Consider the following 27583-nt stretch of genomic DNA (forward strand, 5'->3'; position numbering starts at 1 on the left):
CTGTTTTGGCAGCGAGCCAAAACTTTCATCTATCACTATGACATCATCCGCCCTCCTCTCTGACTATGCCAATCAGAGGAAACCTTGTATTCAATGTCTACTGGTCAGGGGATACAGGGAGACCCATGCTCACATTATCTAAATAATCGTGTGAAATAATGTGCGATTCTGTATGCTTGAATTCTTGTCTCCACTGAAATAATTAAATCTAATGTATTAGTTTGGAATAGGCTTGTTAGCAGTAAATACTTGAATGAGAATATAACATCATCTACAGGAGACAGAGTCCCTGTTTGGTCATACACTATATTGTAGGGATTTGTTGGTGTGCAAAAAATCAAATATGGATATCCTTACACAAAAATATGTTTTCAGCTGTTTAGCCTGGGTTTTAAAAAACAAAAAAAAAAAAAAACAAAAAAACTTAAAAAGATGCTATTGCAACAAAGCCATGGCCTGTGCCTAAAGGGAGCTGATCAACCACAGGTTTCATGTGGGGGGGGGGGGGGGTGGAGCATTCACACTCTTCTCGGGCCCATTCTGGACATTTCTCTCCTACATGTAACGGAAAAAAAAAAAAAAAAAAAGCTAGAAAACTACTTAGAACCCCCAAATATATTATATATTTTTAAGCAGGGGCCCTATAGAATAAAAAATTGTGGTTTTTTACATTACCTAATTTTTTGGAAAATAAAAATATACACTTTAATGAATTTTAATGTACAAAAACACATTACCCAATTTTTTAGGTAAAATATAAAAAAAAGATGATGTTACACTGAGTAAATAGACATGCCCCTGGAAAGGCGCAAAACTACGGTACCTACAAATCTCCATAGGCAACTTTACAGGTTACCAGTTTAGGAGTTGTTACACAGGAGGTCTGGCACTTTGACATTCACGGCAATACCTCGTTTATATATGCGTGCACACAAGCATGGTGAGATGGGGGTGCGTTTAAAAAAAAAATTTTTTTTTTTTTTTTTTTTACACTAACTTTTATTTTTGTATTTTTTTTAAGCACTTTTATTGCCATCATAAGCATGACAGTTTCTCCTTTAAGAAAGATCTGGGATCCAATAGACCCCCTACAGCACTCCTCTGGCCACCAAAGCATCGGATCACAAGATCGGTGTCATCTCACGCAGTAATGGCTTGTTTACAGAGCCATGAAAAGCAGACATGGTGAAATCCTCATCGCTTCTGGTTTCTGACATCCCATAGTCAGAAGAACAACATATGTTCCTCCCATTGTGTCTCAAGAACAGGATGCCAGTGGATAAATCCTTACCGGGCTCCCCAATTGCATGGGGGAGTGCAGTAAAGGCGGCAGAGGGGGGGGACCAGCGGCTCTTTAGCCACTCAAATTTCTTTTATAAGACACAGAATCACCAATAGAGGATGACATCGCAGTCAATTCTGCAAACTCTATATACAGTTGTGTTCAAAATAATAGTGTGTTGAAAAAAGTGAATAAAGCTCAAAATCCTTCTAATAGCTTTTATTTCCATACACACACAAATGCATTGGGAACACTACACATTCTATTCCAAATCAAAACATGAAGAAAAATATATCAAATTTGTGTTGTTCCTCTAAAAAAATTGAAGAAAAGTGAATATTAGACTGTTCAAAAAAATAGCAGTGTTTGTATTCTTCTTTACAAACTCAAACATTCACTATATAAACTGAAAAATGTTTGAAGATTTTGCTTTCCTTTGAATCACTTAATTAATATTTAGTTGTATAAGCACTGTTTCTGAGAACTGCTGTACATCCGTGTTGCATGGAGTCAACCGACTTCTGGCACCTGTGAACAGGTATTCCAGCCCAGGATGATTGGACTACATTCCACAGTTCTTCTCTATTTCTTGGCTTTGCCTCAGAAACTGCATTTTTGATGTCACCCCACAAGTTCTCTATTGGATTAAGATCCGGGGATTGGGCTGGCCACTCCAGAACGTCAATCTTGTTGGTCTGGAACCAAGATGTTGCACGTTTACTAGTGTGTTTGGGGTCGTTGTCTTGTTGGAACACCCATTTCAAGGGCATTTCCTCTTCAGCATAAGGCAGCATGACCTCTTCAAGTATTCTGATGTATTCAAACTGATCCATGATCCCTGGTATGCGATAAATAGGCCCAACACCGTAGTATGAGAAACATCCCCATATCATGATGCTTGCGCAACCATGCTTCACTGTCTTCACAGTGTACTGTGGCTTGAATTCAGTGTTTGGGGGTCGTCTGACAAACTGTCTCCGGCCACTAGACCCAAAAAGAACAATCTTACTTTCATCAGTCCACAAAATGTTGCGCCATTTCTCTTTAGGCCAGTCAATGTGCTCTTTGGCAAATTGTAACCTCTTCAGCACGTCTTTTTTTCAACAGTGGGACTTTGCGGGGGCTTCTTGCAGATAGCTTGGCTTCACATAGGCGTCTTCTAATTGTAACAGTACTCACAGGTAACTTTACTCCTTCTTTGATCTTCTTGGAGCTGATTGTTGGCTGAGTCCTTGCCATTTTGGCTATTCTTCTATCCATTCGAATGGTAGTTTTTCGCTTTCTTCCACGTCTTTCAGGTTTTGGTTGCCATTTTAAAGCATTTGCGATCATTTTAGCTGAGCAGCCTATCATTTCTTTGCACTTCTTTATGTTTTCCCCTCTCCAATTAACTTTTTAATCAAGGTACGCTATTCTTCTGAACAATGTCAGGAACGACCCATTTTCCTCAGAATTTCAGAGAGAAATGCACTGTAACCAGCATGTACAACATTTGCTGCCTTCCTTCCTTAAAAAAGGGCAATAATTGCCACCTGTTTTTCACTAATAGAACTCCACACTGCTATTATTTTGAACATGTCCCTTTCAATTAGTGATTCAATTACACAGAATCAGCAGCATGCATGTCATGACTGTTGGGTCTGTTGGATTTCTATTACTCTACTACACCTGCCAGTAAATTATTTGCCATGTAGAAATATAATTTCTACCAAAAACAGTGATTGATCAGGTTAGTGATGTCTGACTGCTATTATTTTGAACACAACTGTACCTCCTCCTGCTACAATCCAGGTGCTCAGTAGGCCTATACTGATGGTTGCCGATTACCCCACTGATAATATCATTATAGCCGGTGATTAGAATATTGCCCACAACCCTAAAATAGACAATATGAAATCTGATGCTATGAGGTGGGCTGAGGTATATCAGCTTATTGACCTCTGGTGTTGGACATTTCCAACCATAAGGGCTTTTGCATGTCATTCTACTACAAAATCTAATGTCTCAAATAGTTCTTATATATGCAAGTGCCAATACAGCGTCAAAAAGGTATGGAATCTCACTTTCACTGGCATATCTGACTATACATCTGTCCTACTGCAGCTAAGTCTGACCGCCTCTCCAGTAGACAGAATATGGAGGTTATCCCGCTACTGGATATCGGATACTTATTATTGGTCCTCGGCTCATCAGTGCTCTCCAAACCTATTGCTTTCTTAATTCTGCTCTATCTGAAATCATTTGGGATTCTTTTAAAGCATATATTCAAGGCCAATACCAACCTAATATAATGGGGGGGGGGTTAGAAGGACTGAAATTCAGAAACAGCATGAACAGAGGCTCAGGCTCAACAACAGGAATCACAATTTTTTCAGATTGTTTGGTCAACATACATATTCTGAGTTACATGTGACACTTCAAGAAACTATACATACTTCTGCTGCACAGGAAAAGATGCTTTACCAATCTCAATGCATCTTTGAGCAAGCCAAAAAGAATGAGAAAAAATGCTTTCAAACGGATACTGAGGAATTAATACCCTTCTTACTATATTACCAGCTATATAAACAGCTCTCCAAGAAGGAAGATTTCTGGCCTCCATGTGTGAGGCGATAATGGTGGTCATCTCTAAGCCTGGGAAGAGTCCAACTCAAATGTGTCTCATATTGGCCAATTTCCTTTTAAAGTGTTGATGCAAAAATTCTAACAAAAAATTTAACAAAGCAAATAGATTGATGGAAGTTATCACGATGAGCAGAACCCTTTTGGGGGATTATCAGTTGGTACATGGGAGGAAAAGATATCCTTAAAACGCAGATGAAGACTTAATGTATCAAAGATGGGACTTCTCTACAATCCCCTCTAGACATTACCAGTACTCTGTCACTTCCACTCCCCATGTCAAGTCTCTATATGCCCTCCGCCCTATAGCTGAAATACTGCTACAGGGAGGCAGGGCTGTACAAAAAAAAAAAAAATAATGATCACATTTAAATACGGAATTTGCATTTCCGGGCACGCTGCCCTGCCCGCACCGCTATTTATGGCTAGAGATCTCAATCATCGGGTCCCGGACAGAGATTCCCCATTGGCACCCGGCAATCGTCGGGAAAAGACCTGTGTGTAAACACAGGTCTCTCTGCTGTCCGCATGGACATGCTGTTTTGTATCTCTGCATAGCAGAGAGGTACACAAAACAGCATGTCTCCCTAGTAAAACAGTGCACAGTCAACCCTTTGAGCACCCCAGATGTTAACCCTGCCCAGAGTCATTAGTAGTGTCAGTGCTTTTTATTAGCACTGATCACTGTATTAGTGTCACAGGGGATGTCAGTGGCAGTTAGTCAGTCCCCACCCAGTGTCAGAATGCCTGCTGCAGTTCCTCTATAAGTCACTGATCGCCGCCATTACTAGTATAAAAAAATAAAATAAAAAATATCCAAATATATTTGTAGACGCTATAACTTTCACATAGACCAATTAATTTACACGTATTGGAATTTGTTTTAGCAAAGACATGTAGCAGAATCCATTTTGGCCTAAATTTATAAAAGAAAATCTGGAGGGAGGGAAGGAGCTGCAAAATAGTGACTGGTTGCTAGGACCGCACTTCATCCTAGCAACCAATCATCTGCTCTACTGGGTCATCTTAACCATAAATACACTGAAAAGCAGGTCGTCTCTTCCCTTAACCCAGTGTTTCTCAACTCCAGTCCTCATGGACCCCCAACAGGTCATGTTTTCAGGATTTCCATTATTTTGCACAGGTGATTTGATCAGTTTCACTGCCTTAGTAATTACCACAGCTGTTTCATCTGAGGGAAATCCTGAAAACATGACCTGTTGGGGGTCCATGAGGACTGGAGTTGAGAAACACTGCCTTAACCCCAGTAGGAAACAATCATCCTAAATTGAATTTTCTACCAAACCACCACCCCTTCCCCAACAAACCCTTGTCTCCATACCAAGACTTTTGCCAAAATCTTCTCCATTTTTACCTGTGCTAGATTGTAGAGTAGTTTTAGCCAGGCACTTTTTACTGTTGGTGGTCTGGCTCTTCCCAACATTTTAGCTTATTACTGGGCTGCAATCCTGGCCACAGTATGCTGGTGGCTTGCCAACCTAAAGACAATGCAGCACTCTTGAGATCATAGTGCGAGTTAAAGTGGTTGTAAACCTCAGACATGAAATATGATCAAAGCATATCCCTCTATAGTGGGGGGTCAGCGATGTACCAGTAGATTGAGGCCAGGTGACTGGTACATCACTTTCTGGGCTTGCTGATCCACCATCCCAGAGCATCAAGAAGAGTGCAATGCAGTGGGGACTACTTGTAAATTAGGAGCTGTAGTAAGGAGCAAGAGCCACATAAGCTGATGCCCCCTCTGTAGTGCTGGCTCCTGTCCCATGCGGAGTGATATCAACTGCTCTCCACTTCTTTCCTGCTGCTGGCACTACTCTGGAGACCGCTAGTTGGGATAGGAAGAGATCTTAAAATCAGTGTGAAGCAATACACTGGGCATAATAGTATACACTACGGGTGCATTGCAGTGTACCTGCAGCTTTCCTGCGATTATCCATAGACTTCTAATATATCTTGCAGGTTTGATGCACTTTCTGAAATTGCACCAAAGCTCCTAAATGTGGATGTTTTGGTGCACTTTCAGAAAGTGCACCACACATGTAGGATATAACAGAAGTCTATGGAAAATTTAGCTAACCCAGGAAAGTCGTAGATGCAATGTGCTGCACTTAAACCACAGCACATTAGTGTTAAAGCAGCCTTATAGGGGACTCAGAATAATACTGAATCATTTACATTTGAAGTTTAGGGGTGAGAAAAAAAAAAAAAAAAAAACACACAACTCTATAGGTTGAGATGTGTTTTACCACAAGAGAAAAATGGTATGGGGAAGCTCCAGCAGATTGACAGCCTCAGCTGTGTTCCTGTGAGCTGTGTATCTCTTCCCTCCAAAGATTTACAGCACCACAGTATATCAAAGAGAGTGCCTACATGGCCACTTTCAAACAAGGTTATGGAATGTGAGGACATTTGAAAGCCTAGAGGTGTTACATGCCAAAAAAAAAAAAAAAATTAATAATATACACACCATATTTCTTAACACACACATTGAATAAGAAAATATGCTCCAGTTTTTGGAAATGTTGAAAACTAGTGTGTGTAAAGGAGCTCTGTACAGAGTCTGAGCAAAATCAAGGCTTTATTGCTTTGCAGTGTGTTCATAGTCAGCGATCTGATAACACTTACAGGAAGAGCGAGCAGAATGATGATCTTATCAGAGTGCTGCTTTTCCTACATATTTCAGTTACAGGCAAGCTTGTGACCAAGCTGTATTGCTTAGATGAAAGAGTAAAACGAAGGTTTCGAGTCTATGCTGAATGCAAGGGTGACTGATCAAAAGACAACCTTAACACAACTAGAAATCATTTGACATCTGAAATACATATACAAAACGTTTACTTGCCAAAATAGATAGAAAGTGAGGGCCTCCCTAACAAGGACAGACAACAAACTCTGAGGTTCTAACCCTTCCTAATGATGATAAATTTTCTGGCAGTATGAAGAAGACTTCCCCATACTTTGTTTAATCCAACACCTAAGAATTCTTAATGAAGAAGAAATACAGACTGCACCAAAAACTTGACAAGCAAAAGCCAAATATGCTAATTGAGGAGATGCACATTATATTCATTTGAGATCACTTTTATTATCAGTGTGAATTGAGTCACACACTATATTGCCAGAAGTATCAGGACACCTCTCCAAATCATTGGATTCAGGTGTTCCAATCACCTCCATGGCCACAGGTGTATAAAATCAAGCCCCTAGGCATGCAGACTGCTTCTACAAACATTTGTGCAATAATGGGTCGCTCTCAGGAGCTCAGTGAATTCAAGTGTGGTACTGTGATAGGTTGCCACCTGTACAATAAGTCCATCCATGAAATCTCCTTGCTACTAAGTAACATTCCATGGTCAACTGTTAGTGGTATTATAGCCATGTAGAAGCAACTGGGAACAGCAAATCAGCCACGAAAAATGGCAGAGCGGGGTCAGCGCATGCTGAAGTGTGCAGAAGTCGCCAGCTGTCTGCAGAGTCAATAGCTAAAGACTTCCAAACTTTGTGTGGCCTTCAGATTAGCACAACAGTGTGTAGAGAGCTTAATGGAATGGGTTTCCATGGCCGAGCATCACATCCAAGCCTTACATCACCAAGTGCAATGCAAAGTGGCAGATGCAGTGGTGTAAAGCATGCTACCATGCCACCACTAGACTGTGGAACAGTGGGCACGTGTTCTCTGGAGTGACAGATCAATAGATGTGTCTTGGATTGGCGGTTGCAAGGAGAATGGTACTTGCCTGAATGCAAGTGGAAAGATGGTGGTGGGGGGGAAGATTATGGTGTGAGGTTGTTTTTCAGGGGTTGGGCTTGGTCCCCTAGTTCCAGTGAAGGGAACTCTTAAGGCACCAGCATCCCAAGACATTTTGGACAATTTCATGCTCCAAAAACTTTGTGAGAACCGTTTGGGGATGGCCCCTTCCTGTTCCAACACGACTATGCACCAGTGCACAAAGCAAGGTCCATAAGAAGACATGGATGAGCAAGTTTGGGGTGCAGGAACTTGACTGGCCTGCACAGAGTCCTGACCTCAACCCAAAAGAACACCTTAGGTATGAATTAGAGCGGAAATTGCAAACCAGGCCTTCTCTGCATCAGTGCCTGACCTTACAAATGTGCTTCTGGAAGAATGGTCAAATATTCCCATAGAAAAAGACTCCTAAACCTTGTGGACAGCCTTCCCAGAAGAGTTGAAGCTGTTATAGCTGCAAAGGGCGGGCCAACTCAATATTGAACCCTACGAACTAAGACTGGGGTGCCATTAAAGTTCATGTGCGTGCAAGGGCAGGCATCCCTGTACTTTTGGCAATGTAGTGTGTGTGATAGGGAGGAGCACTTGACATTTAATGGTCAAATGTACGGCCACAAAGTATTGTATTCAATAAGATACACTTGTAGGCAGGCAAAGTCTATTCTCTCTACTGTAGGTGGCACTCGTCAGAGTGGTATTGCAGATGGAGGGGGAAGTCAAGAGAAACTTGGCTTCTCTATGGTTCACCTGGTTCCCAGGAGCATCTCGGTTGACTACGCTACAACCAGGTGACCCTGGTGGCCATCGTGGCAGAATCTTTTAAGTCCCTGCTCCCAGGTTTTGGCTTGGATCTGCGAATTGGCTAGTGGAAGGAGAGCATTCCCATCTGTCAAGGACAGCACTAAACAGCAGGGAGAGCTTCCGGAGGAGTAGGGAAAGCTCAGGGTCTATGTTTGTACTTCAGCAAGCTCCCTTTTCGGTTGGACTGGCCAGGCCCCATTCATCCCCCTTGGCTTCAGTTGAAGCCTACTACCGCTGACTCTCTGCTGCATTGAATGCAAGTTCCTGGTTGGGTGAGCTCCCCCCACTGGGTGGTTGTATTGTTTGCAAGTTCCTCAATACATGGTTACTGCAGTCCGGACCTCTGAGTGTTTACTGCTGCCACACCCACACACTGTATAGAACTCCATACCGTAAATTCACTGTACTATGTTCAATAAAATAAAAATTCAGTGCAGTTGTACAAAGGAACTTAATGGACCTGCAGACAGCCCTGACCTAAATATTATGGAACACCTTTGCAGTTTAATAGAACACAGATTGTCAGCCAGGTCTTCTGATCTAATATCAGTACCTGACAATACAAATGCTGTTGTGGCTGAATTAGCACAAGATCCCACATACAAGTTTTAAAAGATTACAGAAAGACTTTCCAGGAGAGTGGATATGGTTGTTGCTAAAGGTGTACTCCATATTAACGCCCATGGCTTTGGAATGGGGCTAACAAGCTCACATTAGGTGTGATTGACCAGTGTCCACTAACCTTTGACTATACAGTGTATAATCAAAAGGTTTCACATCTTTAACCTGAAATAAGACACGCACGCGCACGCACACGCACACACACTCGTATCCAACAGCCTATAGATATTCCAATGTGTATATATAGTAGTGTTTACCAGTCATGAAGGATCCCCAAATAAAAAGGCACAGCATGCTGGAATAACTAACTTGGGGGGTACACTTCATGGATTCCAATAGAGTATTTATTTTAACCTTTAAATTTTGATTTATCCCGACTTGTGCACTGGGTGTTGAGCAAGATTTACTATAACTTTATCTGACAGTGCGCAAAACAGATTATTAAACTGGTGTAACACTATGATTATATAAACCCAAATGCTGGACTTACTGTTCCAAATACCAGGATATCAAATCGGATGCCATAGACTTTCATTAGAGTTCTGGACTCCGTGTTATTAGAATCTTTATAGTATTTTGCATATCTGGAATACACAGGTAAAATACAGTACATTGCAATAAAATATTATACAAATACAACCCTATGTGGCATAGTCCTCTCTTACCTATCCACACCAATTACAAAAGAACCATTTAGTTCCCACTAAGAATTCAATCAGAACTCAAAAGTTCTAGGAAAAAAACCAAAAAAAAAAAAAAAAAAAAAAAAAAAAAAAAAAAAACACCACACCTCTACCTGTATGTTTGAACATATTTTATACTAAATTATTGTAGCTCTTGGACCACTGCACAAAGAAAACATCCAAATAAATAAACAAAAGTAAATAAACAAACAAACAGTCCACTATACTTATCTACTTGGTTTAAATGTTTTGTTTTTTTTATCATGTGGAAGTCTTGAGGCGTTTTGTCCCTAGATGTGTTCACTTAAGTTATTATGAGTAAACACTTCAAGGTATCATGAATCTATTGTATTGATTAATTTTCTTTGCACAGACTATTTGTTCTACACATTTATAATATTTATAGGGAAGGTCTAACCTAAGCATTTTGAATTTAAATTTTCTGAAGGTCCTCCTAGTCTCTTCTGCTTATACATACAGTGCATCAGTCAAAGAATTCCACTTGAAATCAATGGGAAATGGTTTAGGGAAGTGTAGGCTTGTGAAAGAAATACAAATGCTTGGTTTAATATGCTCATTCTGATATGCTCAGTAATGGAAAAAAATATAAAATTCTTGGAGTCGATCTTTTATCAGTGTCCACAGTCCCTCTTTACATCACAGATCACAGTCCCCTTGTCCCCTTTACAGTGCAGTCACTTTTGCATCACAGTGATCCTTTACATTAAATGTAAAGGGGACTGCACTGTAAAAAGGACATGGATCTAAAGGTGACTGCACTGTACATATTATAGTGCCTGTTTGCAGTGCTATTCCTTTTGCATCGCAGTGCCCCTAGTAATCACAGCCCCCACCCCAATCACAGTGCCCCTTGCAGTCATGCCCCCCCTTTCCTCCCTTATATCACAGTGCCCCCTTCCAAACTCTACCTCCCCTGCACAGTCCTACCTTCGGCAAGGTAGAGGCAGTTAGAAGCCTGTGTGTCCTCTCCTGGGTCCCGTCCTGAGAGCTGCCCAACTTATGTTACCATAAGGCTGATTACCCGCTTATGAATATTAAATTACTCCGCTGTCTGTCCTGATCTGAAGCTCCTTCTGCCCCCTGCTCTGTTGACAGGATGGCATTGGTGGCAGGGGACCCAGGAGAGGACGCACAGGCTGCCAAATGGCACGGCCACGGTCTGTGACAGGACTGTCACGGACCATGGTTGCCGCTCACCTCCTGCTGTCTGGCCTGCTTATCAACAGGGGGTTAGGGGAACCCTGCTTTAAGGTACGGGTTCTGCACACACTTAGGCGCTAATACTGTAAACTCTGTGAGAGGACTGAATATGTTTCCACAGCCTGCACCTTACTCTTTGATGTAGCACACTATGTAATGATGAAGTTTTAATAGAAAGTCTATTTCTAACAGTGGTAGGTCGTTAACATTGAGCACATCATGATTAATGGATTTCAATGGAAAAACTGCAGTGCCTACTCCTGTTTCTGTACATCCTTCTACCTCTGTATCTGAGCGATTGGTAAATGGTAGTCAATAAAACCTTATCCCCGCCCCCCCCCCAAAAAACAAAAACCCACACTAAAGTTAGGCTGGTTGCAGATTGAAATAGGCATTCAGTTAGGTGCGTGTAAAATAAATGGCATTTTGTGTCCGTGCACATAATACTGGATGTATAAATGCCAGATCTTCCTTGCAGTAAGTTCCTGCGCAAAAAAACCCAAAAAAACCCCACAAGTATGGTCTATATGGTGCGTACATTTATACACACATACGTCCGTAAAAATGTATCTAGCTCACAGAATGCCAAATATTCAAAGAGTACGGGGGGTGAGGGGGGTTGTGCGATGTACACAAGTACAATACTAGCCAGTAACGGTAATTTTTTTCTTTTACTGATCTAAGCAAAATCACAAATTTACTGATATTGATGTGTCTCTGGGTTTATTTTATTTAAAGCTATGGGCTGCATTCAGATCAAAAAAAAAAAAAAAAAACCTAAAAAACTTGGACCTTTTCAGTGCCTGTGTGCAAGAGCTATTTGCTATAGCGTGGTGTATAATAAACAATTGCATTCAACTCTTCTGGGAAGGCTGTCCATCTACATGCCTGCACTTCAGTGTTGGCTGCTTGGCATTTCTCAAGGCAGTTTCCTGTTAATGAAAAACAGTGGGTCAGGTGTGTGTAATGGGTGTTGAAATGGCCACTGTTTGTCACCTTGTCGCACAGGTTTCCGATGGAGACTAAGCAGGAGCACAATCAGGGGACAGAGATAGGTTGTTACCCTATAACGGAAAGGGCCTGGACAGGTATCTTCATGGTAGGATTACTAGCATGTTCAAGCTTATAGTAGATTTTAGTAATTGGGTTTGCATACACTTTAGCCAGAGTTCTCCTTTAGCAGCAGTGGTACAGAAGGTTAACAGATAAAAAAAACATTGTCCCTGAGCTACATGAGATATTAAGATATGAGCATCTTAAATGTGACAGAACATGCATTTACACCGCGTCTGTCGGGGCAACACATCATTAGTTACAAGAAAAATTGGTGTGGCGCTAAGACAAATATCACTAATCACACATATTATATATATTTATATAATATATAGACTATATAAACAGGTGCTATGAAAATAGTCATGCATATATAAAACTCTTGCATATCCCCCAACAGGGGCACGTGACTATATGCTTGTGATGGTAACACAAAAACACCATGCAAAGGAATATAAAATTCCTACAAGTGACAGAGGTGCATAAATTACAGTCCACTACACACAAAGACTGTGATCCTTTAAACAAGCGTGAAAGTGCCACTGGTGTCACTGATGCCTATATCCATTTACCTGGTCCACAATATGGTTGCTAAAGCATGTTGCTGATATATTTTAAGTACCCAATATTCGGACTCCGAGAAAATGGCCGTGGTGGGTTGGTCAGATGACTGATTGACACCCCGGCGGCCTATAAAGTGTAGTGATCTCAGTATGGGCGGTCACCCTGATGAAGTCACGTGTTATTCGTGACGCAACGCGTTGGTACGCCCTGACGACACTTCCGGTACGCGGTGACGTCATTTCCGACGCACGCGCCATATTGGGACTCCGGGTACACCCATAGCTCGAGGATACAGGAGGATTATTCTAAGGCTGTATTCCTTATATGGACATGTGAGTAGGCATTCTGTTTTATACATTTTTACCAATAAATATTGCGGTATCACGCTATGGCAAGTCTCTTCTTATGTCTCTGAGCATCATCTGGTGGTCTAATACCACCACTATATAGCAGCTGGAGGTGGCATTTGGGATAACTGCGTCTGAGGTAGCATCCAGTGTGGACCTGTACCGGCTGGCATTCGAGGAGTACACCTATAAGGTGCAAAGGCGTATTGGCCCTTGTGGTCAGTGCGGGGAGGTGAGGAGGCACTCTTACCATTTCTGGATTGTGGCATCAGTGACACCAGTGGCACTTTCACGCTTGTTTAAAGGATCACAGTCTTTGTGTGTAGTGGACTGTAATTTATGCACCTCTGTCACTTGTAGGAATTTTATATTCCTTTGCATGGTGTTTTTGTGTTACCATCACAAGCATATAGTCACGTGCCCCTGTTGGGGGATATGCAAGAGTTTTATATATGCATGACTATTTTCATAGCACCTGTTTATATAGTCTATATATTATATAAATATATATAATATGTTTGATTAGTGATATTTGTCTTAGCGCCACACCAATTTTTCTTGTTTCTATATGTACTTTTTGGTGTAAAGGAGGGTGTTGGCAGCTTAGTGTAGGTTTTTTCTTCATCTGAAGCGCAGGAGGTTTTATTATAATTTTTACATCATTAGTTACACGCTGATCCTGATTAATAAAATAATTTGTGATTTATTTTAGATTAGAATAAATCCTGTTGTATGTATGTATGTATGTATGTATGTATGTATGTATGTATGTATGATATCTCTCATATAAAGAAAAGGCATGTCTAACTTAGAAATAATATTTGTTTAGAATCAGCCCTACATTGTGTGATGAATGCTGTGTTTGCTTACCTGAAATTATATCCAGGAGAGACATTGTGGTCTAGTTCTCTGTTGTCCAAGCGTCGAAATGAATACTTTGGAACACAGTATGTATGCTTCTTGTCCAGATCACAATTCCAGCTAATCTGGATTCCCATAACTCCACCCTTAAACAGCATGACAAACATCCAAATTTTACTACACTGTGCTAAGTAAAAAGGTAAATAGCAAGCCGCTGTACAACTGTTAATGGATAACCGTTCCTATAAGATGCAGTGCAAAGGAAAGCTTCTGTCAGCTTCTGAGTCTTTCATGCAAATCAAGGGTAGCCGGCACCCGCTCCCAAACCACATGCAATACTTTATTTCACCAAAATGGAATACAAACAGTCCTCCACACTCTCACATTTCAGTGGGTTTTAATCCTAGCCTATGGAGGGCTGAAACGCGTGAACGTGGGAGGACAGTTTGTTGTATTCCATCTTCGTGAAATAAAATATTGCATGTGCTTTGGGAGTGGGTGCTGCCTCCCCTGATTACATTATGCTAATAAAATTAAATGTTGGGCAGCACAGTGGCTAAATGGTTAGCACTTCCGCCTGGTACTACTCGGGTCGTCGGTTCGAATCCCAACCACGGCACCACCTGCCTGGAGTTTGCATGTTCTCCCTGTGCTTGCGTGGGTTCCCTCCGGGTACTCCGGTTTCCTCCCACACTCCAAAGACATGCTGGTAGGCTAATTGGCTCCTGTCTAAATTGGTCCTAGTATGTGTATGTATGAATGTGAGTTAGGGACTTTAGATTGTACGCCCCTTGAGGGTTAGGGACTGATGTGAATGTATAATATATATGTAAAGCGCTGTGTAAATTGATGGCGCTATAGAAGTACCTGTAATAAATAATAATGTAGGTCTACAGCCCAAAAATGTAGTAAAGGATAGAGCAGGGGGTGGAACTAGAAATCACAAGGCCCCCATAGTACATTTTTATTAGATTTCCAACAGAAAAAGGAAACCATTGTACAACATCCTAATTCGTAATGGCAATATCCTAATTAGCATGGCAGGTGACAAAGGACCGAAGAGGATGCGGCAGTGATATTGTGCAAAAGGAGTTATTTAACATACAGACAAGTATACAGACCCAATGGCAAAGAGTGCAGGGGTTAAAAGTGAGTAATGAAACAACCCAGTACATACAGTGCAGGGGTCAGGATTGACTAATGTACAGCCTAGGGTGCAGGGGTCAGGAGAGTACATCATACAGCCCAGAGGACAGTGTGCAGCACCACCTACAAGAGAGTTAAACTCCACCTAGCCACTTTATTCACAGTCAACAGCTTCCCCATGAATCGCTTCATTACACCCCCGCCCTCCAGAACTAAAACAGCCCAAGCTGCTCATTTAAAACTGAAGCAGGCACAGAGAGCAGTCCTTACAGTTCTCCGCAATGGTGATGCCAACCAGTAGCAAAAAGTTGATCGTAGTATAGCATAACTACATGCTATCTGTCAATCCCTCTCTGCTTCCAGCCTCTCTTTTTCAATGTTGCTGCTCCTATATGTGTTGGTGGGGTGGAGCACAGAGTGAACAGTGGGAAAGCGACCCATGGGAGTATTTTGCTGGCCTGCTGTTGCCCTGAACTCTCCCCCAGCCCATCTTCCTACTACATGTTTATGTCTCTCCAAAAGAACTTGATAGTTGCACCACATTTGACAAAACATGCCCTGAGCAGCCCAATGAGCGTTAGTTCAGAACACCCCAATGTGGCTCTCCCACAGGACACAAACCCCTCCCCCCCCCAAAAAAAAAAAAATAAATAAAAACCATACACCACTTCTAATCACTACCCCAAACATTATAACAGCTTGGATAAAAATTTCAGTGTTAAAAAAATAAGCTTGATGTAATGCACTGCCTCTCATCCTGCATAACAGGCTTCATATCCTTTACGCTTCCCATTTTCACCATGGAGCTTACAGTAAAACGTGTGGGTGAGGCTTAGGCTTTTTTTTTTTGCTACCCAGCGATAGCCCCGATAACTCCAAATCATACATCTATGGGCTTGCATTTCCCCAACCACACACCTGAATAGCCATTTCCTGGAAGGATTCTCCAGATTCTTCCACCATAGCACCCAGCCGGAATATAGGGCAGAATGGATCCTTCACCCGATTGTACTGACAGCTCTTGAGGTAATCAGTGCTGATATTCGGTAAGATGTTTCGTCTGCGAAAAAAAAAAAATACTGGAATTTAGAATACATTTAAATACATGATCAAACATAAAAGTTTAAAAAAATATAAAGCAAAAAAATGGAATATGAAATATAATTAAAAAAAAAAAAAAAAAAAAAACTATCTATATATCTCTTTTAAAGTTGCCACACCTCTTAAAGCCGGACAGAATATTTGCTTTTGTTTGTGAACACTCTATTAGTCATGTTCTGCTTTATTAGTTCCTAGGTTTTCTATTAAAAAGTTTTACCTTATACAAAACATTCGCTTCACACTTACTTGGAGAATTTAAATTTTGGGTACCAGATATTATTTTTTATGAGAACTGTGAAGTTTTCAGCATCCTTTAGAAAAGCAGGTCTGAAACAAGACATTGACATACAAGTCAACACCTCAAATGTATAAACAGTACAGAAAACAATATATTAAAGGATAAGTAGTATTATTGCTGCTAACTACCAGTCAGGGTCACTCACTCTGGCACCTTCATGTCATTTTCCACTGGACACCAGGCGAAAACTTCACATGTGCGGATTGTCTTGTTATATGATACACACCGTCCAGTCTGTAAACCTGTACAGTGAAAAGTAAATGAAATGCCATTGTGTCACAGGAAAGGATAAAAAAAAAAAAAAAAGTATTAAATGCAGTTATGAAATCCGTAAAAGCAAGTACTGTATTTTTAAATGCAGCTAGGCCAAGTGCCTAAATGTTTGCCTTTATATCAGCTTCTTGTGATTCTTTGTATAGCAGCTCTCAGACTGGGAGAAGGGACAGCATTAGACATTAGACTGCTGCAGTACACAAATGCATCCAGTGAAAATGATGAGAAAGACAGCAGAGAGATACTTCATTAGCGTTTTCCTTTTATTGGCCAATCAGCAGGCTGGATGTGTGTTCTTGACCAAGCTGTGCTGGTGCTGCATTACAAGTCCATGATCTAGCTATGTAGCCTGGCAGTCTTCATGGCTGTCTGAATAAAATTGCAATTCCTGTTCAAGTTCTCATATATGCATTTCAATACATATATTTCAATGATTCAAAATAGCGAGGGCAGAGACAGCCAAGCAACTAACACTTTCAGAAGAAAGTCAGTGTGGGCTGAACAGTGGCCAAGTGGTTAGCACTTGTGCCTAGCTGTTAGAAACCACGTAGCCCCATACAGCCAACCTGACATGCTCCCTCCTCCAAAACAAACAGAGTTTACTATGCTTCAGTTATGAACACAGTAAGTGATCATTTATTGTGTTCATTCAGGAAAGGAAGAGGCTGGTAAATGTGACATGTACTGGACCCTTCCCCCACTCTTCATCCTGAAGGATCCTGTTGTGCGCTTGCAGCTGCCAGTGGGAAGCATGCAGCTCTGCGGGTGTGGGGGCACACAAAGGGGCCTGGGCAGCAGGGGGAAACCTATGGTGCATAGGGAGAGTGATCGGTGCACCGGAGGGGAGGGCAATTACTGGAACTGATCCCCTGTATGGCTCCTCTCTGCAGCAGCTGAAAGCCAGTGGGATGGAGAAGAGAAGAAGCCAGCTTTAGGCTGCTGCAGAGAGAGCCATACAGGGGATCTGTTCAAGTAATCCCCCCTCCCCCTTGCACACGCCATGCCAATCACCCTCCCTGCTCACATCAGATTCACCCAGCTGCCTGGGTCTCCTTGCTGGCCTGGGCCCCGTACAGGAGGACTAGTGGTCCCCCCTTATCCACGGCCCTGGTAGCAATACTAGAGTTGACAGTTTGAATCCAAACCATGGCACTGCCTGCAGTTTGCACTTTCTCCCTGTGCGGGTTTCCTCTGGGCACTCAGGTTTCTTCCTGAGCTCCAAACGACATGCTGGTAGATAAATTGGCCCCAGTATGTACAAATGTGAGGTAAGGACCTTAGACTGTGCACTCCTTGAGGGTTAAGGGCTGATGTGAATATATACAATATGTGTAAAGCGCTGCGAACATTGATGGTACCTATAATACTCAGCCTCTGTAATTTTTTTTTTTTTCCCAAGTTTCCTTTAAACAAGACAGAGCTATCCAGCCACAAGAGGCAGATGCTATGAAAATGGTAAAATAAAGTAAAATTAGCAATTACTATAAACCATACATTTGAGTTCATACCATTGCTGTAAGTTCCCACAAGTCCACGTATACATTTATGACTGAAATTGCATATGGTTTTGGTATCTGGGAGCTGAAAAAGAACCACAATCATAAAATATGATAAACAATCACGAGAACCAGGACCAGAATCATAAATCCTCACAAAATAAAATCTTAACATGTACATCAAGCCAATGTTTTTTCCACGTTTGAACATTGGCGGAAGGATCACAACTCCTGCTGGATTTTTACTGCTATCCAGGGCTCCTCACTTCTCGTCTTGCTGACAAGGTTTTCACCAGACAGGAAAGAAGTGAAAAAACTTAACATGATAAAACTTAAGTGATAAAACAGGAACAATGGAAACAAGAAATAAAAGGAACAACAAATACAAATCTGATTGGGGTTCTAGTCTTCCCCTTTTCTACTAAATAAAATCAGGTGTTGTAACCTTCTCTACAGCCCCCTTCTCCATCCGAACTAAGAACAAATTTTGGCAAGGCATACACTTTGTAGGTTTCTATCAAGTGACAGCATAAATACAAAACACTTAAAATCAGCATCATTGGTTGTTTCCAATTAATGATGAAAGGGTGTGCCAGGCACAGCAAGGCTGGGAAGGAAAGGGCTAGATGATACTGGATGTCCCCCAGCCAGGAAATTATGCAGACTCTGACTTACTGCAAATTCTACTGCACACTGTAGGAAGCTCAAACTGTGCAGGGAAATCATAGCAAGTCATTTCAATTCAGGATAGGACTGTGTACAACTGTGCAAGACTGAAGGCAAGGCTGGAGTTCAGTGGTCAATTATTTCCAAACAAATATTCCCAGTTCTGTGATCAGGTATGTACCAGCTGGGCTCACCTCAGGACAGTAGCCTTGGCTTTGATTCTGTGTCAGAATTAGATTGGTCATCACAAAGAAAGCATTTTCTTCCTATATTAGGAGGGGAAAAAAAATATTTTATTTACGGTGACCAGATGGAAAAATAATCCCATACAAGCCTTCAAAGAATTCATACTGCAGAATATTTTGTGCAGGGACATACAAGCCTTTTGAATTTGTAATAAAAAGGAAACCTCTACCAAGAAATATGGAACAGCCAATAGACCTACAACAGGCCTGCATATCCCTACCACACATACAATAAAACAGCCCAATACAAACAGACTAAACACACAAGGATCTATGGCAATGTAATGCAGTCTAGATAACAGCATGACAAAGGTTGAAATACATAGCAGATTATGTGCATGCTGGTGTCAAACACAAGATTTGCTTAAAAGGCAATGATCACCTTTAGGAACATGCTACACCCGTATTAAGGGCAGGAGCCAGGGCTGCTGTTAGAAACCACGGGGCCCCATACAGCCTGACAGCCCCCCCCCAAAAAAATCCAACAGTTTACTATGCTTCAGTTATGACTGAAAAAGTGAGTGACTGGTACCGTATTGTGTGCTTCCAGCTTCCAGTGGGAAGGAGGAGGGGGGAAGCCAGCAGTACTGCAGAGGTGGAAGCACACAGAAGGGGGGGGGGGGGGGGGGACGTTGGCAATTACTAGAACCAATCCCCTTTATGGTTCCCTCTGCAGCAGCTGACAGTCAGCGGGAGGGAGAGGAGAAGAGGCCAGCTTTCAGCTACTTCAGAGAGAACCATACAGGGGATCAGTTCCAGTAATTGCCCCCACCATGCTGATCATCCTCTCTGCCCACATCCGATTCACCCAGCTGTCTGGGCCCCCCTGCTGGCCTGGGCCCCGTACAGGAGGACTGGTTGTACCCCCTTATCTATTGCCCTGACAGCAGCCCACACTAACCCCCAATCCCTCATTGTGACAGTGGGTGTCAGATAGTCTTCCCGCACCCACTGGCACAATTCAAAAACAGCATGGCTGCACGCCCATTAATTCACATACTGAATAAATGAACTACAAGTCCCATCTTCTAACATGGCATATATCTTGTAGTTCTCAATGAACCGCGAGGGTGCTGATGAGCGCCCTTGTAGCGAATTGATTCTTCCTGTTCTTAGATAAGTATCTGCCTGTATAAGAGGTACGGGCAGACGTCTGTACTTAGAATCTGCAGCATCCTGACAATGTATCAGAGATCTGCTGATCGCAGGTACAATGCTCTGTAGGCGCCTAAGAAAAAGAAATTAAAAATTGTTAATACACAATCTGTGGACACATTTCTGAAGCAGCTCTTTAGATTTTGAAATACATTCTGTCCATTGAGTAATAACTTTTGTGATGTATGTTTACCATAGCTGATAGCTTCCCTCACTTCTCACATGATGAAACCCTTGTGATCCTAATACAGGGAGGGGAAATCTCTATAAAAAAAAAAACAAAAAAAAAAACACAGAGCCCTGGATGGCAGTAGAAACATAAAAGAATTTCTAATTCTTCCAAAAAAAAAAAAAAAAAAAAAAAAAAGGCAGGTTATCCCCTATAATGTGTGGTCGCTCCCCTCAGGAGGTGTGTCCTCTGGATTAGCCCAGCCCTGTTTCTTTACTTTTGGAGGGGAGGAGCATACTGGGTCTTCAGCAGCGTCAGGGACATCAGGATGCAGCTGAAAAGGAGAAGCGCTCCTACTAGGGGGGGCTGGAGGATGAAAGTGTTGGGGCATAGGGTCTGGATTGGACAGCATGGAATTCTAGCATGTAAGCAGTACCACAGCGCCCCCTCCTGTCTAGCTAGTGACTAGTCACTATGATTGCCATGATGTGGATGACCTTTACCTTGCAACTTTTTTTACCAATGTGTGGAATTTGTTTATATCCTGTTCAGCGAACGGTGTTGCCAACTTGTTATGCCCGTTTTGTTTGTCAAGTAAAGTTCAAAGCAAACTCACTTAATGCCTAATCCTTGAGTAAGCCAGGGAACATAGGAAATGTGATACAGTAGGTTCAGCCTCATCGGGGGAAGGAGAAGTGAACATGTTCATTTGTGCACACCTGGCCTGCTCAGGAGCGGGTGGTTATCAGAGAAAAGGAGTCACCCCCCCAAGCAGTGACAGCTAACCCCTCATTGAACACGTGCCAGATGACTTGGGCACCCATGTAGCACAGGTCCTGAGTGTTCAGTTGAACTCCTGGTGCTCTAGTCTGGACCATGAAAATAGTAGGCCTACAGAAGAAGTTCTCCAGGTGCAAGGGGCTAATGTGGACAGTGACCACTGAGATGTGACAGTAAGGTTTTGGATCAACATCTATACATATGTAGTCGGTGTGTGCTGAGGCGTTGACTATTGGAGTGACCCTAAAGTTCTGTCTGTGGGGCCAGCTACATGTGCTAGCCACGTCTTGGGAAGCTGGACAGCCTGCTTTATACACAAGACTCTACAGGCAGCCTATATTGATTAGAATAGCTTGCAATATCCAATTAATTGACAGACTGAAGGACAGTTCCTGTAAAATTTCATCAACATACAATATTCCACCCAAGCCTTGAGATATTAACCCTATGTTAACACAGAAAGTGAGCACATGTAGTTGACAACTCCTAAGGATAATATGCCAGCATAGTGCAGACAGGATCAATTATGGTAAACATAACTCCCCAGTAAAACAAAACCCATGAGAACCAATTTAGAATTTTTTTTTTTTATAGTTCTGTTATGTGAAAGGGAACATGTAACAAATATAAAGTTATCCCAACTTGGCAGCAAAAGTGGAAATACTTTTAAATACTTTATGGTGGTAAGAGAGGGGATAGAGAAAGACATGAACCCTACCAATGGATTTGCCAGTTTGTGATTTAGGGATCACCATTAAAAGAAATCTCAGTTCCTGATAGAGTGTCCTTCTAACAATAATGAAAATAGTAATATTAAGTGGGTACAATACATGCTCATCACACGTCAGAAACACAGCTGGTTAGTACAGTACGTCTTATTAGGAGACTACACTGCTCTGAAATGCTGAAGCACTGAGCCAGCAAATAACTGTTACACTGTAAACTGTAGTAAGCCAACAAATACACTATATTGCTAAAACTATTGGGATGTTTCCTTTACACACACATGAACTTTAATGGCATCCCAGTCTTAGTCCGTAGAGTTCAATAATGAGTTGGCCCACCCTTTGCAGCTATAACAGCTTCAACTCCTCTGGGAAGGCTGTCCACAAGGTTTAGGAGTGTATCTATGGGAATGTTTGACCATTCTTCCAGAAGCGCATTTGTGAGATCAGACACTGATGTCGGACGAGAAGGCCTGGCTCACAGTCTCTACTCTATTTCATCCCAAAGATGTTCTATTGGGTTGAGATCAGGATTCTGTGCAGGCCAATCAAATTCCTTCACCCTAAACGCACTCATCCATGTCTTTATGGACCTTGCTTTGTACACTGGTGTGCAGTCATGTTGGAACAGAAAGGGGCCATCCCCAAACTGTTCCCACAAAGTTGGGAGCATGAAATTGTCCAAAATGTCTTGGTATGCTGATGCCTCAAGAGTTCTCTTCACTGGAATTAAGGGGCCAAGCCCAACCTCTGAAAAACAACCCCACATTATAATCCCCTCTCCACCAAACTTTACACAATGCAGTCAGGCAAGTACAGTTCTCATGGCAACCGCCAAACCCAGACATGCCATCGGATTGCCAGACAGAAGCGTAATTCGGCACTCCAGGGAACACTTCTCCACTGGTCTAGAGTCCAGTGGTGGCGTGCTTTACACCACTGCATCAGACGCTTTGCATTGCACTTGGTGATGTAAGGCTTGGATGCAGCTGCTCGTCCATGGAAACCCAATCCATGAAGCTCTCTACGCACTGTTGTGCTAATCTGAAGGCCACAAGAAGTTTGGAGGTCTTTAGTTATTGACTCTGCAGACGGCGATTTCTGCGCACTATGCATTGATACCACTCTGTAATTTTACATGGCCTACCACTTTGTGACGGAGTTGCTATTGTTCCCAGTTGCTTCCACTTGTTCAAATACCACTAACAGTTGACCGTGGAATATTTAGTAGCAAGGAAATTTCAAGCATGGACTTATTGCATAAGTGGCAACCTATGATGGTACCACGCTTGAATTCACTGAGCTCATGAGAGCGACGCATTCTTTCACAAATGTTAGTAGAAGCAGTCTGCATGCCTAGGTGATTGATTTCATACACCTGTGGCCATGGAGGTGATTGGAACACCTGAATCCAATGATTTGGAGGGGTGTCCCAATACTATTGGCAATATAGTGTATATTCAGAACTGGCAGTTAATTTCTTCTTAAACATTTTGGTCAGCCTCTACAACCTAGATTTCATTCCAGTGATTCCACCCAAGCTGTCTTCATGAAAAAGTTCTCTCTAATCTACAGTGCAGAGTCTGAAGGCCAGCTCCATAGTCCTTATTTCTTAAAGTAGATCTTCGCTTATTGCAAGAGCATAACCCCATCCCTTTTACACATTTTCCAACTTGTTTTGGGCAGCAAGTACTTTTCCAGCAGGTACTTGCCGCTGACCTACCCCCCCCACTCCTCACCTAGGTGAGGAGGACATCACTTTAATTCATATGACATTGAGCACTCTTTGATCCATCAACACCTCAGAACTTTCAAAAAGCCTCAGAATTTTGCAAAACAATGACCTGAAAAGGGAGGCACCTAAAAAAGGCAGCATGTAGTTTCAGATACCTTTCAAAGTGACCTTGGAGCGATGAAATGCAAGGGACTCTATTATTTAAGTCTGAGCTCAGGCCTGCCAGCCTGGTGATTCTATGGTCCAGCTACAGTCAGGTCCATAAATATTGGGACATCAACACAATTCTAACATTTTCGGCTCTATACACCACCACATTGGATTTGAAATGAAACGAACAAGATGTGCTTTAACTGCAGACTGTCAGCTTTAATTTGAGGTATATACATCCAAATCAGGTGAACGGTGTAGGAATTACAACAGTTTGCATATGTGCCTCCCACTTGTTAAGGGACCAAAAGTAATGGGACAGAATAATAATCATAAATCAAACTTTCACTTTTTAATACTTGGTTGCAAATCCTTTTCAGTCAATTACAGCCTGAAGTGTGGAACGCATAGACATCACCAGACACTGGGTTTCATCCCTGGTGATGCTCTGCCAGGCCTCTACTGCAACTGTCTTCAGTTCCTGCTTGTTCTTGGGGCATTTTCACTTCAGTTTTGTCTTCAGCAAGTGAAATGCATGCTCAATCGGATTCAGGTCAGGTGATTGACTTGGCCATTGCATAACATTCCACTTCTTTCCCTTAAACTCTTTGGTTGCTTTTTCAGTATGCTTTGGGTCATTGTCCATATGCACTGTGAAGCGGCGTCCAATGAGTTCTGAAGCATTTGGCTGAATATGAGCAGATAATATTGCCCGAAACACTTCAGAATTCATCCTGCTGCTTTTGTCAGCAGTCACATCATCAATAAATACAAGAGAACCAGTTCCATTGGCAGCCATACATGCCCACGCCATGACACTACCACCACCATGCTTCACTGATGAGGTGGTATGCTTAGGATCATGAACAGTTCCTTTCCTTCTCCATACTCTTCTCTTCCCATCACTCTGGTACAAGTTGATCTTGGTCTCATCTGTCCATAGGATGTTGTTCCAGAACTGTGAAGGCTTTTTTAGATGTCGTTTGGCAAACTCTAATCTAGCCTTCCTGTTTTTGAGGCTCACCAATGGTTTACATCTTGTGGTGAACCCTCTGTATTCACTCTGGTGAAGTCTTCTCTTGATTGTTGACTTTGACACACATACACCTACCTCCTGGAGAGTGTTCTTGATCTGGCCAACTGTTGTGAAGGGTGTTTTCTTCACCAGGGAAAGAATTCTTTGGTCATCCACCACAGTTGTTTTCCGTGGTCTTCCGGGTCTTTTGGTGTTGCTGAGCTCACCGGTGCGTTCCTTCTTTTTAAGAATGTTCCAAACAGTTGTTTTGGCCACGCCTAATGTTTTTGCTATCTCTCTGATGGGTTTGTTTTGTTTTTTCAGCCTAATGATGGCTTGCTTCACTGATAGTGACAGCTCTTTGGATCTCATCTTAAGAGATGACAGCAACAGATTCCAAATGCAAATAGCACACTTGAAATGAACTCTGGACCTTTTATCTGCTCATTGTAATTGGGATAATGAGGGAATAACACACACCTGGCCATGGACCAGCTGAGAAGCCAATTGTCCCATTACTTTTGGTCCCTTAACAAGTGGGAGGCACATATGCAACCTGTTGTAATTCCTATACCGTTCACCTGATTTGGATGTAAATACCCCCAAATTAAAGCTGACAGTCTGCAGTTAAAGCACATCTTGTTCGTTTCATTTCAAATCCATTGTGGTGGTGTATAGAGCCCAAAATGTTAGAATTGTGTCGATGTCCCAATATTTATGGACCTGACTGTATCTGAGCACCATGTTGGATATGCTTGACAGCTTTTTCTGCTGAATTTTCTAGAAGAGTTGTTTTTTTAAGCTAATACTTCTATTTCCTCAACCCTTCCCATTGGCATGGGCTTGGGATTAGCATGCAGAATGTGATAGCACATGTGCATAGCCAATTATATACAGTACATACTAGCGCTAATTTGGACAGGAGACAATCCATCAAGAGTGGTATGTTCAGATTAGGATTCGAACCAAAGTGTGCAAACCCCCCAGGAAACTGTCACCTGTACCAATAAAGTTTTGGTTGAGGCATTCCCTACCCTGCAGACACACATTTACATGACTCTTGTACAAGTACAGCTGTGGGTGGGGAATGCCCTTGTTGTGGACAATTGGCCCATACAGCTGACAGCTTTCTGGTGGGCTTGCACATGTGGGTTCATTTCCTAGTCTGTTCATTACTAATCAAGAACACTTTAGGCTTTTGAAATCTGCTAAAGTGACCCAAGATCTGAAAAGGTACCTTCAGAAGTTTGTAAGTACTTTCAGAGTGTCCTTGGAGCCATAAAAAAACAGGTATTCTATTATTCAAGTCTCAATACCTCAGGCTTCAAAGCTCAGGCCTACCCACTGTGTGCCACAGAGGTTTCTAGGCATGTTTTTTTTACTAGGTAAATTGGCAGGTTTTTCCGCAACGCCCTCTATTTGCACAGGCTTGGAACCAGCATGCGATAATACACATGCATAGTCACCAAGCAACTGTATTGCCACTCCCCCTCTAGTGCCCAACTAGTTGTAATTTAAAACCGTCCATCATAGTCATCGGCCAATAGATAGTCACAAGAAATAGGGTTCGGGCCTTTATTCCACATTAAGGGGACAAAGCCACTATTAGCAGAACAGAATGTCCAGCGTTTTGGTACTCCTGGGCCACTGATGTATCTGCATTTTAGTTTCACATTCACTGGAACTGTACACAGGACACCTCTGAAATTCTCATAGGAACAACAGGTATTTTCTTGTGTTCATCAAACATAACGCTCAGTGATATTTTTTGCAGACCCACAGCAAATTCTCCTAACTCTTCTTATTACTACTTAACCCGTCATAAAGTAAATGAGAAATTCACCTTCCCTGCCATTGAAGTAGATACACCCTTACCATAATCCTATCTTGGTTTGGGCAACATTATAAAATGCAGACTGGGTGGAGATAAAATGAAATGTACACTTAGAAGTGTAAGCTTGTAACCAGGACAGAAATAGTATGGGGCAAGTGATTTTATATTCACTCTATAAAAGATGTGAGGTCAGTGCACAGTAAATGTAAAGTTTTACGATCTGTAAGAAGTCTTTCACCTACTAAACAGAAAGCAATTTCATGTAGACCAACCAACCAAGAAGAAAAGACATTAAGAGTCAGTCAATGTAGCACATCAGCACTACCTTATAACATTTTTTAAAAGAAAAAAAATTTACAGCATGCATGCTCTCGCTCGCTCTCTCAACACTTTGAATCTTAGCAGAATACAGATTATCTATAGGTAGCAAAGTCTAAAAGAAACTACAGTCTGGTTATTAAAAATGAACGCAGAAAGGATTAAAATTAAAAAAAAACCAAAAAAAAAAAAAACCCATTATAGGTGTCAAATAAAAACACAAAATGCAAAAATTGTGTAATAAGGTATCTTCAAGGATTTTAGTGAATTTTATTTAAGCGGAACTAAAGCGGCCATAGGCAGTGTGATTTTCTATCCTGGAAAAAAAATAAATAAATAATATCGTCCGATTCCCGCATCCCAACCATGGAGCTGATGTATTCTGCAAGCTGGGAGGGGGGCGGCAGAGCTGTCCCTACTCAGAGAACACAGTGATTATTGCTAGCAGATATAGCCGCTGGCAGTGCTTGCATGACAAATCCAACATGCTGGTGGTACCCAAGCCGTACAACAAACGAAATGGGTAAAATCAGCCTGCCCATAGATGGTTCGAATCTCGGCCAGTCCCTGCTGAACCACCTATGGCTGACTTAAGTCGTCCTATTTTTTTTTTTTTTACAGCCAATTAAAAAAACTTTAGTTCCGCTTTATTA

At 42.0% G+C, this 27583-nt stretch overlaps 1 protein-coding gene across 2 annotated transcripts in view; it reads right to left on the bottom strand.

Moving 5' to 3' along the window:
- The window catches only part of P2RX4 (purinergic receptor P2X 4), a 46449-nt gene that overhangs the window by 10474 nt on the left and 8392 nt on the right, over window positions 1–27583 (bottom strand). For both annotated transcript variants that reach the window (XM_089676551.1, XM_089676546.1), the window contains exons 3-9: window positions 18999–19070; window positions 18151–18223; window positions 16515–16611; window positions 16318–16398; window positions 15889–16030; window positions 13834–13970; window positions 9586–9679 (exon numbers count right to left, since the gene is read on the bottom strand). In XM_089676551.1, the coding sequence (XP_089532677.1) occupies window positions 9586–9679; window positions 13834–13970; window positions 15889–16030; window positions 16318–16398; window positions 16515–16611; window positions 18151–18223; window positions 18999–19070 (696 nt within the window). The remainder of the gene's footprint in view (window positions 1–9585; window positions 9680–13833; window positions 13971–15888; window positions 16031–16317; window positions 16399–16514; window positions 16612–18150; window positions 18224–18998; window positions 19071–27583) is intronic.

The sequence above is a fragment of the Staurois parvus genome, unplaced genomic scaffold, assembly GCF_062004578.1.
Source record: "Staurois parvus isolate SC_StPar_1 unplaced genomic scaffold, SC_StPar_1.0 ptg000014l, whole genome shotgun sequence".
NCBI lineage: Eukaryota > Metazoa > Chordata > Amphibia > Anura > Ranidae > Staurois > Staurois parvus.